The 19,229-nt window shown below is 37.2% G+C and overlaps 1 protein-coding gene across 2 annotated transcripts in view; it reads right to left on the bottom strand.

Annotated features, from left to right (window-relative positions):
- Positions 1-2,971: 2,971 nt before the first annotated feature.
- Positions 2,972-19,229, bottom strand: part of LOC120419796 (transmembrane protein 65) — a 74,468-nt gene continuing 58,210 nt past the window's right edge. For both annotated transcript variants that reach the window (XM_039582632.1, XM_039582633.1), the window contains 3 exons: positions 9,393-9,460; positions 3,813-4,016; positions 2,972-3,745 (listed from right to left, as the gene is read on the bottom strand). In XM_039582632.1, the coding sequence (XP_039438566.1) occupies positions 3,575-3,745; positions 3,813-4,016; positions 9,393-9,460 (443 nt within the window). In that variant the 3' untranslated portion in view covers positions 2,972-3,574. The remainder of the gene's footprint in view (positions 3,746-3,812; positions 4,017-9,392; positions 9,461-19,229) is intronic.

Below are 19,229 nucleotides of genomic sequence, written 5' to 3'. Positions count from 1 at the left end.
CCAGATAAGTTCAAAGAACGTTAGCATGACCTCAGATGGTCATGACTTTCAATTTCATGAAGTTTGATACGTCGGATGATAGGGTTTACTACATACTCAGAGAGTGTCACCAAGTTGCCAACGGTAACCGATTCCGAAGTGACCAGATAAGTTCAAAGAACGTTAGCATGACCTCAGATGGTCATGACTTTCAATTTCATGAAGTTTGATACGTCGGATGATAGGGTTCATTGCATATTTCGATAGTATCCCTCAGTGGCCACCGGTAACCGGTTCCGGAGTGACCAGGTTGTGTCAGGGGACATCAGCGTGACCTCAGATGGTCATAACTTTCAATTTCATGAAGTTTGATACGTCGGATGATAGGGTTTATGCATATTCCGATAGTGTCCCCCAGTGGCCACCGGTAACCGGTTCCGGAGTGACCAGGATGGGTCAGAGGACATCGGCATGACCTCAGATGGTCATAACCAGGCCTGCAAAATGTTTCCAACCCAGCGTACACATGAAGCAAACCAAAATGTCAGTTCACTGCTAGCATCTGACTGTAAGCTTACTGTGTCCGTTCAACCACTGCCGCCTGACTCGTGCCGGTCGGCTGCTGGAGAATGAGAGACGTAAAAAAATGAGCTACACTCACTTAATTCGTGTCGTATGACTGACTCGTAAAATCCTCTCTAAACAATATTTTGACTTTTTTTAAACAATTGAATGGTTCTAGACTGTGCAAAACACTTAAAACAACCATAACTTATATTCAAAATTACATTTCCACACATAAATACCAACTTTTTGTGAAAAATTTGTTTCTTTATGTGTGTGCGTGCAACGTCGAATGAGCGTTGGTCGACTACTGCCTCGCATTGCAGTTGCTCAGTGAGCTAGGGCACTCACGACTGAGTCGGGTTTGTTTATGTCACGGTTTTGCGGTTCAGTGAATGGATCTGAAAGAATCGTGTATGCGTCGCCGATTTTCGCGTCAGGACCCCTGACATTTTCAGCTCTGGTCATAACATTCAATTTCATGAAGTTTGATACGTCGGATGATAGGGTTTATGCATATTCCGATAGTGTCCCCCAGTGGCCACCGGTAACCGGTTCTGGAGTGACCAGGATGGGTCAGAGGACATCGGCATGACCTCAGATGGTCATAACTTTCAATTTCATGAAGTTTGATATGTCGGATGATAGGGTTCATTGCATATTCCGATAGTGTCCTCCAGTGGCCACCGGTAACTGGTTCCGGAGTGACCAGGATGGTTCAGAGGACATCGACATGATCTCAGATGGTCATAACATTCAATTTCATGAAGTTTGATACGTCGGATGATAGGGTTCATTGCATATTCCGATAGTGTCCCCCAGTGGCCACCGGTAACCGGTTCCGGAGTGACCAGGATGGGTCAGAGGACATCGACATGATCTCAGATGGTCATAACTTTCAATTTCATGAAGTTTGATACGTCGGATGATAGGGTTCATTGCATATTCCGATAGTGTCCCCCAGTGACCACCGGTAACCGGTTCCGGAGTGACCAGGATGGGTCAGAGGACATCGACATGATCTCAGATGGTCATAACTTTCAATTTCATGAAGTTTGATACGTCGGATGATAGGGTTCATTGCATATTCCGATAGTGTCCCCCGGTGGCCACCGGTAACCGGTTCCGGAGTGACCAGGATGGGTCAAAGGTCATCGGCATGACCTCAGATGGTCATAACATGCAAATTCATGAAGTTTGATATGCAACATGACGGGTTTCTAGCGTGACAATTATTGGAACCGTTTTAGTGGTACCCTGGAACCGGTTCCGGATTGGCCAGAGTTGGCCAGAACCGATACCAAATAGTCAGGAGTAGTATGTAGTATCATTCTGCAATGATTTGCAAAATAATCCGTTTCAAAATACTGGTCTGTGTGACGGTTTTATGTCAAAAACTGCAAAAATCAAGTTTTCCGGAAGTTCCGGGTTACCGGAACCGGTGGCCACTATGGACCAATTATTTTTTCTGGGGCTTAAAATTCAGGTTATTATCTGTCGAATGCAACCAGAAGCAACCTGCTATGTGCAATCGTTTCGGAGATACAGGTCCCCAAAGTAGGGGCCTCAAAAAGGACTTTTTTCGGTTATAGCAGGTTCCCGGTGGCCACGGTGTCCAAAACCGGTTCTGCCAGTCGGATTCAGAAAGTAGACATCCTAGCCTTTCATTTGCGGTCAAGACATCCAAAATCGGTTACAATCTCGAATTTTGGCAGCTGAAATCATTTCTGGGTCCTATAGACCCGGAATACCATTCGTGTATGTAGAAAACGAAGACCATGGCCAGGTTAAAAAGACCTTTCCAACGGCGCCAAAACATTGAAGATCTGACAACCCTATCAAAAGTTATAAGCATTTAAGTGTTATTTACGCACTTTTTGAATTTTGGATAGCACCCTTTAAATGTGCGGAAGGCGCCAACCACCTAAGGGTGGATTAAGTAACGTTTTTTTTTTGATAATTTGCGGCTCCAAAATGGCACCAATTTATCAAAAAGTCAAATATTTGTAATTACTTTGGTGATATTTTTAAAATGGAGGGATTTTACAACCTTCACAATCTTTTTTTTTTGCCAAAACAAGAAGTGCTTTGAACAAAACAAAAAAAATGAAGAAGATGCTAAAACATCGTTTTTCGATTTTATGGTCTTCTCAAGAATTTAAATTAAGAAAAATATCTAATTCTATGTGAGCAATTCTCTACTTTTTTCCCAAATCGTCAAGATGAGGATGAGATTTAAAATTTTCGCTTTATTTCAGCACTTACATATCCGGGATCTTATTTCGTTTTGAATGACTATTTGACCTAAAATCACTCAATTCTTGCTCCTTGTACCTCTAACTCTAATTCGTTTTTATATATTAGTAGTGTTTACCGTTTGCCAATTCTAGTGGACCCAATTGTGTTCTAATAAGTAATTACTCCAGAATGAGAATATAATAAGTACAATTTTGTTCCTGTTCCTAGTGTCTACACATAATGAAGCAAAATGAGCCACGATTGCTGTGCTAAATGCAACATAAGTTTAGCTCTATACTTGAGGCGGCACAAACTGTTTGGCTCTAGCCAAATTTGTCTGTCTGTAATTGGAGGTGTGGAGACGCACGGTTGTTCTGCACCAAAGTTTGCTTGTGAGTTTGAGTTTGCTTTTGGGCGACGAGAGTTAGGTACCTTAAAAGTTAAGTTAGCGTTCATTCTCCTAACTTTTTGAAAGACTAGTGTGTGTGTGTTGAAAAAGTCTATATTAACAAGAAACGCATCGTTAAACAAAGTTATTCTCTAGAGTTGGTTAAGGGGTGAAAATGTGAGTAAGGTTCTGTTATAATGTTGAGCGCGGTGAGACCACAAACGTATTATTTACACAGTTTCGATTACTGTACAGAATAAATAGAAAGTCGTAACAGCTTTGTATAAAGTAATCGTTGAATAACACAAACAGAGTGCGCGGCACTTCGAGCCGCCTGAGCCGTATAAAGTACGCGCGAACAATATCTTATAACTGACTGAACCCGTGGCGAAGGTATCATCGTCTTTACTTGCTGCTGCCTTCCAGGACCACCAGTTCTGGCGTGGTCTGGCTGTTGGCATCCTCGCCATTGTCCTTCTTATCGCCCTTCTTCTTGTCCCCCTTGTCCTCGTCCTTCATGAACAGCAACGGGCACATCCCCAGCAGACATCCGATTGTGATGCCCCACACGCGACCCTGTCGACAGAAGACACGTAATTAGGAGGGGCACAATCAACACGGTCACACTCCTCTCAAAACTCACCAGGTTGGCCGCTCGTCGGCTCGCCTTCATCTCGAGCTGGATCGGGGTCAGCTTCGGGGGCCGTACGCCGCTCATCTCGGCCAGCTTCTCCACGTAGAAGGCGGACCCGATGCCGATGACGTCGCTGATAGTGTTGCCCAGGGCGGCCGCTGCCATCGTCGAGATGCACATAAACAGGCCGAGCGTGTGCTCGATGTAGTCGCCCTGTGGAAAATCAGAGCAGTGGGTTCCGGTTAGAGGTTTGGGGTGCTTTTCGGTATGCTTTTGTCGATGAGAAGCCGAGTAAACGCATTATATTTGATTTGGAATTTGAACTCCCTTATTACATTTCAAAGTTAATTTCTCACACCAAATCGGTGAAGGTTTAGAGATTGCTGTAGATCCTAAAGTATTAGTGCTAGAAAGTTGATTATAGCAATAATTACAAGTTAAAGTTGGTCCAGGTTATTTTTTCAACAAAAAAATGGCATTTCACAAATTCAAAAAAAAAACAGTTATTAACCTCATCCATCTCTGAAAACAATACATTCAAATAATTGAGAAAATACTCCAAATTATTATTTACCGTCATCTGGGGCGAAACGGGACTACAGTCTGAATATGTATAGCACGTTTTAGAGCAATTAAAAACATCAAATTTGGAAATCGAAGCACTATTTTTGTTGATATGTGCCTGTTCTATCCGAAAACAATCAAAAACATCCAACAATTAAGAGGTACCAAGGCTAAAACAGCTGTCCCAATTCGCCCCAGATAACGGTTACGTTGTTGATTCTAGCTTTGATCGCTGAAATAGAGCTTTTTTTTTTTAAAAAAAGCCAACTAAGATAAATACATTTTGCCAAGCATATTGCTAAGTTCTGTTCAATTAGCCCTAATTGTTTTACCGACAATGTCTCAGAAATAAAAAAAAATCTAGTAAATTTTCTCATTTTTCTGAAAAAATAGAGTTTAAAAATGACGACAAACATTTCAAAATATGAAAAATTCTCCTTTTTGCATCTTATTGCATAAAGTACTATTTCGAAACTCCTTGAAAATTACTATATTATACTATAACTTTTTAACATTCCAACGCCCAAGGCTCCAAAAAAGTTGGAACGGTAACTTCAACGCGCTGGCTCTCGGGCATAACTCACCCAATCAAGATGATTCTTTTTTCCAGTGATTTGTTAGGATGTCTAGATGATCCTAGAACTTTGCAGAACTCAATTTGATCAAATCTGTAATTTTTGCGATCAAAAATATCGTTCCAACTTTTTTTTTCGCGTGTAAAAAAAAAATTCCGCGGATGCAGTCGTTTTAAAAAAGGTGGAACGATGTTTTCGGTCGCAGAAATTACAGATTTGATCAAATCAAGTTCTGCAAAATTTTAGGATCATCTAGACATTCTTACAAATCCCTGGAAACAAGAATCGTCCCGATTGGTTGAGTTATGCCCGAGAACCAGTGAGTTGAAGTTACCGTTCCAACTTTTTTGGGAGGCTTGGGCGTCCGTGTAAGTTGGACATGCGTTGGGCGTTCCAGTGTTAATTTGGTAATATTACATCTGGGAAGGGGTATATCTTTTATGAGCATGAGCATGAGCATGAGAGACCACCCATGGTTGTCCTTCTCCGTTGCTGAACAGGACCGTAATTTCCTATCAATTCAACGATCATACGCTTCAACGATCTAATGGTGTTTCTCTTATCAACAGCATGTAGGAATGCGCTGAAAAGATAAAACATCAAGATCATCAAAACTAGATCTGGAACAAATAGGTAACAGTCATTGGCCACCAACGGCGCCCGCCATGTCAGTTTGTAGATCTCGGGGGAATTGGGACGGGAATGTTAGTTAGCACAGGCTGCTACCAAGGGTGGGTTCTCTACGATATCCACACCCCCGCGTGTGCCGGAAAACTACTTCTACTTGGGATTGTGTTAGTGGGAAAGGGTAATGGCCAGGATTCATCATAGAAGATGATGATGTGACCCAATAATCAATAAATTTTGTTTAATAGGGTGGTTATTATTCTCAAGGCAAACAATCGGATGCTGCGGATGAGACTATTCCCGTTTATTTGCTGTTGAGTTTAGCATAAATGATTCAATCTTAGACAGACGGCTGTGGAAAGATAGAATCAAAATTATGTGTAATTAAAAAGTGAAATATTATACTCAGCGTAACATATTTACGTAGAGTTGACCTGAGACTAATTATACTTTTAAATTATTATAAGATGAGCGACAAATTAATAAATGATGAGTTATGATGTTATCTGAAGGACATGAACAATAGTGTTGAAACAAATTTGTCACCGTGCTTTAAGAGCTATAATGCTAAAAGGTATTTTCGCGGGAAACGAAAGGTCGAATATAATTTATATTTTGCTAACGCAATTAAGAACGAATCTTCCCATGAAACAATCGCGAATCATAGAACAAAGAAACTCGGCTGCGATGTGTATCAAGAAAGGCTCCGAGAAAAAAATGTTGCAGAGTAACCGCGCGGTCCCGCAACTCACAAACGAATAAAAATAAAAATTAAAAACGCGCGCTAATCATCTATCCTAAACATCAGCGTGTCTTTCGATAAACGATTCTTTAGAAATGAGTTTTTCAACGTGAACCGCCGGTATTATTTGTATTTAGTGAATAAAGTTTAAATTATCTAAAACGTTCATTCTTAGACAGCCGGCTGTGGGAAGATTGAACCTGACTAACTGGAAATAGGTAAATAACAAAACTTAGACAGACGGACGACCTTGTACGCGTATTTTTCGAAAATCAAGATAACTGTGATTTTCGAAAAATACGCGTACAAGTAACAAAGTTATCTGGGAAGGGGTATATCTTTTATGTCAGAAAAAAGGTGTAATTTTACCACTTTTCTGGAGCAATGTCACTTTTTCAGTCTAAATTGAGGTAAAATTACATCATAAAAGAGGTAATATTCAACCATCCAAAATTACAGCTTCCAAATTTACACATTTTTTTACTGAGTTAATAAAAGCGCTCGTCATGCTACACAGTAAAATATAACGTAAAATTGGAAGCTGTAATTTCGGAAGGTTGAATATATTACCTCTTTTATCATGTAATTTTACCTCAATTTAGACTGAAAAAGTTACATTACACCAGAAAAGTGGTAAAATTACACATTTCCAGAGGTAAATTACACCTTTTTTCTGACATAAAAGATGTACCCCTTCCCAGATGTAATATTACCATGATTTTTTTTTCTGTGTACTTGCATTAATTTATGCACAGAATTTGTACCGAATCCTGTTTACCCTGTACTGCCCAAATTATTTTTCGAAAACTTGTATTTTTTTTGGTTTTGTTTTGGTAGTATTTGGCCTATTGTACCACCTTCTTTCATTACATTTTGCTTATATAATCTTTAGGAAGCCCGGATTTGGTTATTTGTCTCTGGTTGAGATTGAAGCGGCCGGCTATAGAGGGCTGTCACGGTGTTGAAAATCTGGTTCAGGTGGATTTCTATCATTTCCATCGCATGAACATGACGATTTGTAGTATACTATCCGCTGAAATTACCGTCTACAAGCGAAACGAAACACGGGTCTTTTTAGGACGGTAGTATTTTCTTAGAAATAGCAAGAAAAATGTCATATACATACGAAAGTGTGGAACATCCCCGTTCATTTGCGGGGCGAACGAAAATCTTTGCTCTGGAAAAATTAAAGTTATCCTCATTTGAAATTTTTAAACTTTTTTCCCATGGAGCGAAATTTCGTCTATATCAATTTAGTATTGTTATAAGTCTACATGAACATGATTTATGGCTCAGATCATATAATTTCTTATGGGAAATGATGCAAGGAATATTTTTCCTGAAGCACGCAAAGTGATTGAAAATAAGGGAAAAAAGTTATAAAGGTTTTATTGGAAATTTGGGAGATTTTCTGATAAAATTGCACAACCCTTTTCCAAAATCCACAATGTTTTCAATATTCAGATCATTATTTTGATTTTTGGGAAAGGAATGTGCAATTTTATCAGAAAATCTCTCAAATTTCCAGTAAAACCTTTATAACTTTTTTCCCTTATTTTCAATCACTTTGCGTGCTTCAGAAAAAATGTTCCTTGCATAATTTCCCATAAGAAATTATATGATCTGAGCCATAAATCATGTCCATCTAGACTTATAACAATACAAAATTGAAATAAAGCAATTCCAGCTCAAATCAGAAATTTTTCTGGTTCTTTTGTACCCGACCCTCTCCGATTTCAATGAAACTTTGTAGACATGTTATCCTAGGCCTATATAAGCCATTTTTGTGTATATGGAGCCAATAGTACTCGAAAATAACATTTGAGAAGGGCGTAAGGTATTTAAATATTTTTGTATTTTGTAATTTAAAAATTATTGTATCTCGATGCCGTTGCGTCGTATCAAAAAGTGGTTAAACACAAATTTGTAGAAAATTGGACGGGCTTTCTGAAAAAAATACACTGAAATAAAAATACACGCCACATCTATGAGATATTTTGATTTTTAATTCTAAAACTTAAATTTAAAGGTGATGTCACGATTTTTTTCGTTCAAAATTTTTGAGGAAATAGCCAAAAGACTGACGAAAAATGCAGGATGATATGTCTCTCCTAAAAAAATACAAAAATCATTTACTAAAACTGTTTTGTTGAAAAGTGGTCCAAACGTCAAAACTTTTGAAAACCGGTAGTGGGAATCGATTCTCCAGACAATAATACATAACAGTCTCCATATTGACCATTGTCCTTTGTCCAATCCTTGGGAAGATACAGCGGTTTTAAAAATAAAAATGTTGAAAAAACGTTTTTTTTTGTGGTTTTTGGCAATTTCTATATGACAGACTTGGTTTTTCAGTCTCGTAAATATTTTTACCGGAAAGCTCGTCCAATCCCCATAAGTTTACAAAATACAAAAATATTTAAATACCTTACGCCCTTCTCAAATGTTTATTTCGAGTACTTTGGCTCCATATACACAAAAATGGCTTATATAGGCCTAGGATAACATGTCTACAATGTTTCATTGAAATCGGAGAGGGTCGGGTACAAAAGTACCAGAAAAATTTCTGATTTGAGCTGGAATTGCTCAATAGACAAAATTTCGCCCCATATGAAAAAAGTTCAAAAATTTCAAATGAGGATTACTTTAATTTTTCCCGACCAAAAATTTTCGTTCGCCCCGCAAATGAACGTGGATGTTCCACACTTTCATATCTATATGACAGTTTTCTTGCTATATTTCTAAAAAAATACTACCCCAAAAAAAAAGACCCCGTGGAAAGTATTATAAATCTTATAAAGTCAATTAAAAAAATCAAACAATTTACCGCCAGCCTTCGTAACTTTAAAAATTGTCTAACCAATCGACACCTTAGGGACCATCCATAAACCACCCACGTCCACGTGGTTTATGGATGGTCTCTTAATAAAAATCCCAAATTTATGCAGCACCGAAATGCGTGTATCCCAATCAGTTGCAATTCCCTTGATAATTTAATTATCGTTCGCTTTGTGTGTGAATCCCATTAAATACGATTTCATAGTTTGCGGATATTCCCACCTCCAATCCTTCCCCACTTACCGCAATAATCATGGTGAAGTTATCCAGGAAGCCGAATCCGATGAATGGAAGTGCATTTACGAGTCCCACTGTGAAGAAAAAATGAAAATAAAGACAAATAGTAAATGAGAAAGGGGTGGAAAATGTGCGGTAAATATAATTTATCTACGTGTTGTTCGTTCTCCAGGGGGGTGGAGAGCCTTGTTTCATGAAGCAATCTCGGCAGGTTTTTAAATAAAATAAATCATAACTCAACAGCACACGGAAGGACCCTCCGTGGTGCGGCTCTTCTCGGCTTCAATTAAAAATGGAAATTGAATCTGGCAATTAATTATCAAAGTTGTGGCTGCGGTGATGATGCGTTACAAAAAAGGATAATTTTTTATTCAGTTAAGCTAGTTTAGCGTGGACCGCCTGTAAGTGAACCTTTTTTCGTGAACGATTTACTTTGATTATAGTTTATGAATTGTGAGACATTCTAGAAATGCAATTTAATTGACCACTAGGAAATCCGTACGAAAGACTCAACATGGGAAAAATAATCAAATCACACATTAAACCTCTTTCGCTGCGAGAAGCCAAATTTAATTTCGTCTGTAAAATGAAACGCTACAGCGCGCTGTGCAAATATTTCATCTAGAAATCCTTAATTATACAGAAACGCTCTTTCTGATATCATTCAGCAAAAGATTGCTCATACAAAAAAAAAACTCTTCAAATGAAAAAGTTCAACTCAATAAAACAAGATAAATCATCTTTAGATAGTCGAGGAAACAAATTGGTCAAGCATCATTGCGTAAACGGCCGAAAGTTAACGGTTCAACTCTCAACAAGCCGTATAATAGACCTTACCCTTTTTTTCGTAAATAATACCCCGACTGAGGCATTGCCGGGACCGGCTGAAGTTGTCTAATAAAGTTAGCTTGATGGACGTCCGGGTGGTGCAAAAAGAGCTCAGATCCTGGCATATATTCTGGTGGATGCGTTGATACATATATGGGCGATTCCACGGCAACTGAGTACACTTTTAGGACTCGGAGTTCATCAACATTGAAGGTCTTTTAAATTTTGTCAAATGGTTCCCAAGTTATCAGGAGTTTTTATTCAGGTATGTGATTTTTAATGTAATAGTAGGTCCTTGTTATTTTTGTAGCATTGTTGATCCAAACTTTTATTGCTGAGTTTTCAATTATTCCTTAAATCGACTTTTTTTTCATTTGGATGAACTTTGACCATACATTCCCTATGTCAAAAAGTCGATATTGCATCATTCAGCATAATTCGTTTTTCCATACAATTCTCCATACAATTTTGCGGGCTGGCAATTCTCTGATCGATTTGTTGTCTTTGACAAAGTTGTAAAAATCAAGCATATTATTAGAAAAGGTCTATCAATAGATAGTAAATAATACATTTTCTCCATTAAGACCGAATTTTCAAATTACAATTATTAGATTAGAATTATATTAGAAAATTTCACCATAGCATTGTTTTGTAACATTGAAAATCGAAGTTTTCGAGACATCATCAGTTGAAAATTACAGGATAATTAGGTGAAACTTAGAAAAACTTACTTTGAATATTTTCAATTTCGATTTTCAAAGTCTCAAAACATTTTTTAGGAATTCTTTACTCTATTTATCAGGAGTGGCTTTGTTTCAGAAAATATTTAGGAAAAAAACGAAAACTGTTAAAATTTTCGAAAACTATTACCTGAAAGTGACTATAACTCCAAAACGGTGAAGTTTATCAAAAATTTGGTAAAAAACTTTTCGATTGCAAATTTAGTTTAGCCTTCAAACAATATTTTTGAATATTTTTCACAACTTTTTCATTACTTTAAGAAAACTATTTTGTTAAAAGCTGGGTGCAGAATAGTGGTTCGCAAAGCGGCCTCAATTTAGAACTGTCAAAGCGGAACCAATTTACTGTTTGCAAAATGATATCAAGAAGTGGCAAGTATTGTAATCGATCTATAATTTATTTTGTCAGGATTAAAAATATGACTCCAGCTTTTGAGGTATTCGAAGTCAACAAATCTTATTATACAAAGATACATAATTTCAGAACTTCCATTCGGTTGTTCTTCTGGTTCACAAAATTCCACCCAATTCTGACGCAATTTTTCGTCACGTTGAAAATAAAAAAGCATCTTTTGGCCGCCCATCGTTTAGACTACGAACGAAAAATGCGCGAAGCACCTAATTTTTCAGCGAAAACTTAAACATCAACAGATTCAAAATGTTTCAAAACAAGTCACTTCAGCAGCAAAAAATATGTCACGCTTGAGCTTGAACAAAGCCTTCTACTTTGTTTATGTTTACAGCAGTAGTGCGCTTGTAGTAGTGAGGAGCAGTTGGGAGCATTCGAAAATCACGTTACGCATTCTGTCTTTTCAGCACCCAGCTTAAAAGCATTATTACTCTGGGATCAGATTTTGCGCAATAACGCTAAAGATTTATTTTTTAGTCCCCTAAAAAATATACAAAAAAAAACGAGCATAATTTGTGTTTCGTATACCTATTTTTTCCCCAAAATGTGCTAGTAATAACCTACAACTTTGCCGAAGACACCGAATCGATCAATTCAATTCTCAAGATCCAGAATTTAATACATTTACATATCCATTTTGTATAACCAGTCACCAAAATTGTATGTTGTATGGGTCTCAATTTTTATTGTATGGAAAACGGTCAAAGTTTCAACCAAATAAAAAAAAATCGCGAATTAATTTGCAAAAATCTAGAGAACTCTGCTGATAAATCATCTGAAAAGCACGACAATGATGATCAACGAATTTCTGCCTTTGTTGGCATAAATGTCTCATTTTTATCACTTTTGAGTTGATAATGCAGTTTTGTTTAAAATTGTGTGCTTTTTCAGAAAAACCTAAAATATCCAGTACTTTGTTCTAGAAACCCGGAGGAAATGTGTAGGCCTTATGTGTAGGAAAAACAATTCTTGCGTTTTTTTCAGCTTCTTGTTTAAACATATGGGTCATTTATGCGAACATGGGTAGTTTAAGTGTCACTTATTTAGCTCTTCTTTTCTATCAACAATATTTTAATAAAAAAAAACCATTGAAATAAAGTAAGAAAATAAGAGTTGAAATTTCTCATCCTTATTTTATTCCAGATAAAAAAAAATAATAGTAATGCAGAAAGTATACGAATTCAACCATATTCAGATGTTAGACAAAGTCTTTGAAACTTAAAAAAAGAAAATTAAAATAGCGATAGCGACAATTTTTTGAAATTGAAAATCATACAGATTTCAATAAACTGTTGATTGAAAAGGAAGGTTAATTGATTTATTTCATCCTTTGCTGAGCGTCAGTCAAACAATGTTTGGGAAAAAAATATTATAAATAACAGTGACCTACAAAAATTGACAACAATGACTGCGCAGGCTTAACTCGAGTGGAAGCATGAAGTTTGGGGTCCCCAAAATCACGTGCACTTTGAATTTTTCAAAAATATTTAGTCTGGGCCGAATGGTTTTTTTTTTTCCAAAGTTTGTATGGAGAATTAGGGCGGTTAGTCACTGTTGCATAAAACAAAAATCTTTTTGAAAAATTCAAAGTGTACGTGTTTTTGGGAACCTTGCGAAAACGAAGTTGACTTTATAGCTGTCGGCCACCATTGCTAGTACCAACCACTAGTGTCTTCCTTTTATCTACAAGGACTTCGCCGCCCTGGGCTCCTAAGTGTATGAAAGTATGGCACGGAGCGACGGCGCCGAATACCCATATTTACACAAAGAATTTTAGAGCGCCCGCCGCGGGATTCGAACCGGCGACCTCTGGATTGTGAGTCCAGTGCGCGGTCCGATTGATCCACACGGGCGGGACACTTGCACCTACGCATAAATTTTGTTGTCGGTGTAATTGCGTCAACAAATAATTGTAGTTTACCCGACGACACAAGTGCTGAACAGTTGATATTTTAAGACTTCAAATGAGTGCTATAATGAACTTTTCAGCCCTGTAATTTTAAGTGACAGGAAAAGTAAGTATTTTCAAAACGAAATTGTAAATAATATTATAGATTTTCAGCATTTAAAAATGGTTGTTTAACTAATTAGAACAAAAGTACTTGAATGCATGTTAAGCCAGAACAAATCCATTCAAAATATTTAAAATCCCGCGAACACTCACGAAAAGTACCATTTATAGAGAAAGTTTGCTGGCATCACTGGCTCACGCCAACAGGTGCTGCTGGTGGTGTTGGTGGCAACCCTTTGTTCTTTATTTGCCTTCGCTTCTCGCTCGGGTTTTTTTTCGATTGGAATGGGTCATCAAAACTCAAACGTCAAAAGACTTGACGTGTTTGTTTTTTTGATGGCGCTTGCTAATTATTTACACGTTTCGGGATTATTTTTCAAGTGAGTGACTAACTAATGTTCAAGGAACATGTTGCCGGTAGTTGGAAGCAATTTTATATCTTAAGCGCTTTGAAATCGTTAGCGCAAGTGAAAAGATATTGATGGCGACTTTCGTTAAGCAGTTAAGCTTTTATCTTGCGTGTGGATTAGGCCGTCCCAAAAAAAATGAAAAGTTGTCAAATCTTCGGTGCTCACCCCTAGAATGATAGATTAGGATGTCAGGAACAATGTTTTCATACAACAAAAAATTCCCAAAAATGGTTTACAACTCGCGCGTGGAGCTTGAATGAAAAAAGTGCATTTTTCGAGTATTTTTCAGAAATGCGAGTAACAATCATACTAAAGTCATTCAAATTTGGTCGCCTTGAGCTTCAAGTTATAGTTTAATGTCCCCTGAACAAATTCCTGTACAGTTTGTAATTGTAATTGTAATTTCGCAGCCAAAACTAATGCATTCAGCTTATAGGAAATTTTACGGAGATCATTTTGCTTTTTTTTAACATTCAATTTATGTCCACGCAAAGCCGAGATATTTGCATTTCAGTGAACAAAAAGTGACGAATTTTCAAAATTCTTGGAATATAAGCGTATTTAGCATAAAATATTGGCTACTTTGATTACAAACGGGAAGGCATATATTTTGGAAATTTTTATTTTGCTCGCTCAAAAATGATATTTGTTAATAATATTTCATGAAAAAACATGAGATTTTCTCACAATATGACGTAAACGACAAATAATCATAAATCAAAATTAATTTTATTAATTTTATTAAAATACAATTTTTTCTCCCTAAAACGCCCTGCCATGCCCAAAAACAAGCTTTTATGGACTATGTCTGTACAGGAATTTGTTCAGGGGACATTAAACTATAACTTGAAGCTCAAGGCGACCAAATTTGAATGATTGTTGACTCGCATTTCTGAAAAATACTCGAAAAATGCACTTTTTTCATTCAAGCTCCGCGCGCGAGTTGTAAACCATTTTTGGGAATTTTTTGTTGTATGAAAACATTGTTCCTGACATCCTAATCTATCATTCTAGGGGTGAGCACCGAAGATTTGACAACTTTTCATTTTTTTGGGACGGCCTAGTGTGGATGTGTGTGCCAACAAAATGATGAGAAATGGTTTTGCAAAATAGAAATTATGATCAAAAGTGTATTAAATTTGATCTTTTTGGCCAGTAAGTGGCATACATTTGCGTGCTTACTCGAGGCGATGCTGTTGCTGGTAAGTTTATAGGTAAATAGTATTTGTGGAGCTTTAAGCGAGCATAAAACTCTCCATATGACGAAGATAGGTGTTTGATTGGAAAGGGTATATTTCCCCTATTAAGAAAAAAAAGATCAAAAAATTTAAGTTAATTTGAAAAAAATAAAATAAAAAAAAAATCAAAAAATCAAACCATCCACATTAACGACCCCCGGGTCTTTTGTGGTCTCTATTGCAAGTTTCTGCTCGAACCTAGGAGTCCGAAGGCTTGAATGAGGAGAGCACCCAAACCTCTTTCTACTCCAAGGAACCTTCCACCCCAGTGTTTGAACTGACGACCTTTGGATTGCGAGTCCAACCGCCGCCAGCGATTCCACCGGAGTAGGCTTGGTTTGGTGTGTTGTTTGTACTTATGGCATGGAGACGACACTCCTACACCTGGAATGACTTAACGGCCTAACAACCAAGGCCGGGACCGACATTTTACTTCCTCATCCGATGGAAGGTTGCAGCAGATGGGAATCGAACCCAGAATCATCTGCTTACAAAGCGGACAGCGTAACCATTCGGCCACGCACAGCTCCCACATTCCTGCGAATCTGCGTGGAATAACTTTCCTATAGATGGCAGTAATAAAAAAAGTGACTGACCTTTCATCAAAGACCCACCGCTGTATCCCACTCATATCCCGGGGGTTGGTAGAATGATGCTCATGGTTACAGGGATGCTGTGTGTGTGCGTGTGAAGTAGCAATAAATCATTGATGCGACTAATTCGGAAGGCATAAAATGTTGCAACCTTTTACACAGTTTTCACGTGTACAAACTTGACTGAAAATTTGACACATTTAAAAAGGGCAGCACTTTTAAATTTCATGTTTTTGCTCTGAAACATACCTGAAATTGAAACATTTGTTACAGTGCCACCACCCCACCCACACATGGGGATGCCATTTGGGGCATTCAGCGGAAACTCAACCCTTTTTAAAGGGAGAACCTTCCATTGGCGGACAGGTGTCCGAACATGGGTAGAACCCGCTGGAATGTTCCATTATGATTTCGTTCAACGCTGAAGTAAACGGTCCACCGGATAATTTAATCTGGTTTCATCAGGCAGACTGCGCTCTCAATTGCGATGAAGGCAAGCACTTGGATTAACTTTTGAGTAACAAGGTTTTTTTCGCCGGTAAATGTGAACATCGAGAGGAAAAGTGGATTGCACGTGCCCGCCTCTGTACGCGAGGATTGAGTTTTTCCGAGCAGAAAAAGGCGCACGGAAAATGCCTTCGAGTGATTTTCGTATAGCCACCGCGCCGCGCGGACCAACATTTTGGAGTTGACTGCGGATCGTTAACTTTCGTGTTCCGGAGTAAAGTTGTTTTTTAATGAGAAAGGGTTCTTTTAGTGAATTTGGGAGTTTGATTTTTTTTTCTTGGAGGAAAGTTTGGAAGAACTTTTTAATAAGTGAGCTAATTGGTTGGCACAGTAAAGCACCAATTTTTTCTATGCCGATTTATATTGAAGAAATATTTTTGTTTGCGTGAATGTATCTGGTAAAACATGGATGTAACATTTTTCACCAATCTAGAGGAAGCGAGATCTATAAAAAAAATCATCCACAATCATGTTAAATTAAAATGACAAATTAGATTACTCATCCAAATTTTTGTTTCAACTTCTAAATGAAACTTTTACTGTTCAACATGAAAAGTTTAATAGAGTAACATTAATTTCAAAGTCCAGTTTTAAATGAGCAATTCTCTACCAAAACCTGAAATGAATTTTGTCTTTTTTTTTAATTGGCTTAAACTTTGTGGGGACCTTCCCTATGACCAAAGAAGCCATTTTGTGTCATTGGTTCACCCCTACAAGTCTTCATACAATTCTGGCAGCTGTCCGTACAAAAATGGTACGTAAATATTCGAAGGTCTGTTACTTTTGAAGGATTTTTTGATCAATTTGGTGTCTTCGGCAAAGTCATAGGAACTAATAAAGACTATTCTGATAAAAAAGGTACACGGATTTTTTTATTTAACTTTTTTCACAAAAACTCAATTTCCCAAAATCGGTAATTTTTATTATCGAGATTTTTGGTATATTTTAGGTGACAAGACCCCGCAACTTTTGATGCATTGAGATGTAGGTATGGCCAAGAATTTTGCCACCGTGTAATGATATTTAAAAAAAAAGTATTTTTTTATAAAAATTGCGATTGCGATTGAAGCCATTTTGTTATGTGAAATTGAATTTGCAATCGAAAAGTACCTACTTTGCAGATTTCTTGATAAAGAGCCTAGCTTTCAAGATTGATTTCAGCAAAATATTTGCAGATTTTCGATTATTTTAAACAGTGATCATGAGTGACCATTTCTGAAAGTTAAAAAATTAAACATCGTAAATTTCCCGATCTCTTTGAAAAAAATATATTGAAAATATTTGAATCAAGACAAACATTTCAAAAGGGCTAAACATTCATTATTATTATTATTATCAGAAATTGTCACTGTGGGTCACTATTTTTGAAATTTGAAAAACTGCAAATATTTTGCTGAAATCAAACTTTCGGTGGCTAAAGCTTTAAAACGGGGCACTTTATCAACAAATCTTCAAAAAAACTTTTCGCAAAATTCAATTTTACATTAAAAATCAAGTAAAAAATTGTATGTGAAAAATGTCTTTTTTTCTAAAAATCCCATTTTATTAAAAATTTCATTTTTTTTTTAAACTTCATCATCCCGGTACGAGAATCGAACTCACGACCTCTGGATTGGAAACCCAGCACGCCGCTAGTCGAAACCCATCCCCTACCGGTCAGTATTCCCAGTGAGTAGAATTACTCTTTGAAGGGATCTGACTTTGCCGAGCCAGACAGGAATCGAACCCATCACCTTCCGTTTACAAGGCGAAACCCGTAACCTCACGGCCACGGAAGCTCGGCATTAATTGGTGGCAAAATTTTCGACCATACTTCTCTATGGCACAAAAGTTGCAAGTTTGTGTCCTGCAAAACATATTAAAAATCTCGAAAATAAAAAAAAATACCAATTTCGGAAATTCAGTACTCGCCAAAAAAATATTTAAAAATCGACCATTTTTTATTACGGACCATTTTTGTGTGGACAGCTGCCAAAATTGTATGGAGAATAGTGGTGGGCAAAACCGCTCATTTCTGTGAGCCGCTCATTTTCGTTCGCTCATTTAAATGAGCGGCTCTTTTGAACGGCTCATCCGCTCATTTCGCTCAAAGTCAGAAAATAGACTGGAATGAACTGAAACATCTGCTCAAGATATTTAGATTTTTTTTTTTTCAAACGACCAATGGAGTGTCCATGAGTGTCACACTTCGTATGATTTTTGTTGATTGATAATTAAAAAATATATGTTTTCATCGCACTTATTCTGAACAGATTGAAGATCGTCCATAAAACATAGAAAATCGTCGATTTGCTTTATTCTTTTTTGGAAAGCATTTCAAATATAAACGTTTAATATGAAAAAGGAGAAAAACAGTGATCTCTGAAATCCACAAATATTGAAAACTTTTTCCATAGAGAGGTAAACAAAGTTTGTTTAACAAACTTGAGTTTTCTTCAAAAGTGAATATTTTCAACCAAATTATTGCCTTTCATCGTTAAAAGTTATGAAAAGTAAGCTGAATTATCGTTTTGATAATTATCTTTCCATTATTTTGTGAAACAATAGATTTAAGTTGGTGTTCAGTAACAGGCATATTTGAGGTAGCCTTTTGCTGCACTTGATAAAATAGTTTTGAAATGCAGTTTTTTGTTTAATAAGAAAAACTTTTATTCATGACAGCAAATGAATGATCAAAACAAGCGTCAAAAAAGAAGATCTGAAAAAAATGCCTTAATAAATCTATTGAACAATTACCACAAAAGAGTACCAAGTTTGTGTGATGTGCTGTGGAAAATTACATTTTAAATCATAAACGGTCCAATACATGGATTAAAACCTTAAACTAGCATACTAATTATGTTCGAATGCGTGTAACAACTTCATGTACATAACATTTGAGAAATCTATCGATATTAACATAATGAGATCATGCAACATCTGGCGACAGTCAGCTGATTCAAAATCACAGGCGCCCTGACACAGGCTAGCAACAAGCATAAAGTGCGCCATAATGTTGGAACATGAGGCGACCGGTGAGAACCTAGTTTCCCCTCTTTTCTCCACAGCACCGTCACCACCAGCGCGTGGAAGAACGAACCGAACGAGAGCGAATGAGCGAGAGCGAA

This window comes from Culex pipiens, chromosome 2 (genome assembly GCF_016801865.2).
Source record: "Culex pipiens pallens isolate TS chromosome 2, TS_CPP_V2, whole genome shotgun sequence".
Lineage (NCBI taxonomy): Eukaryota > Metazoa > Arthropoda > Insecta > Diptera > Culicidae > Culex > Culex pipiens.
Note: the sequence above shows the minus strand (reverse complement) of the source record. Positions and strands in the feature narration are given on the sequence as shown.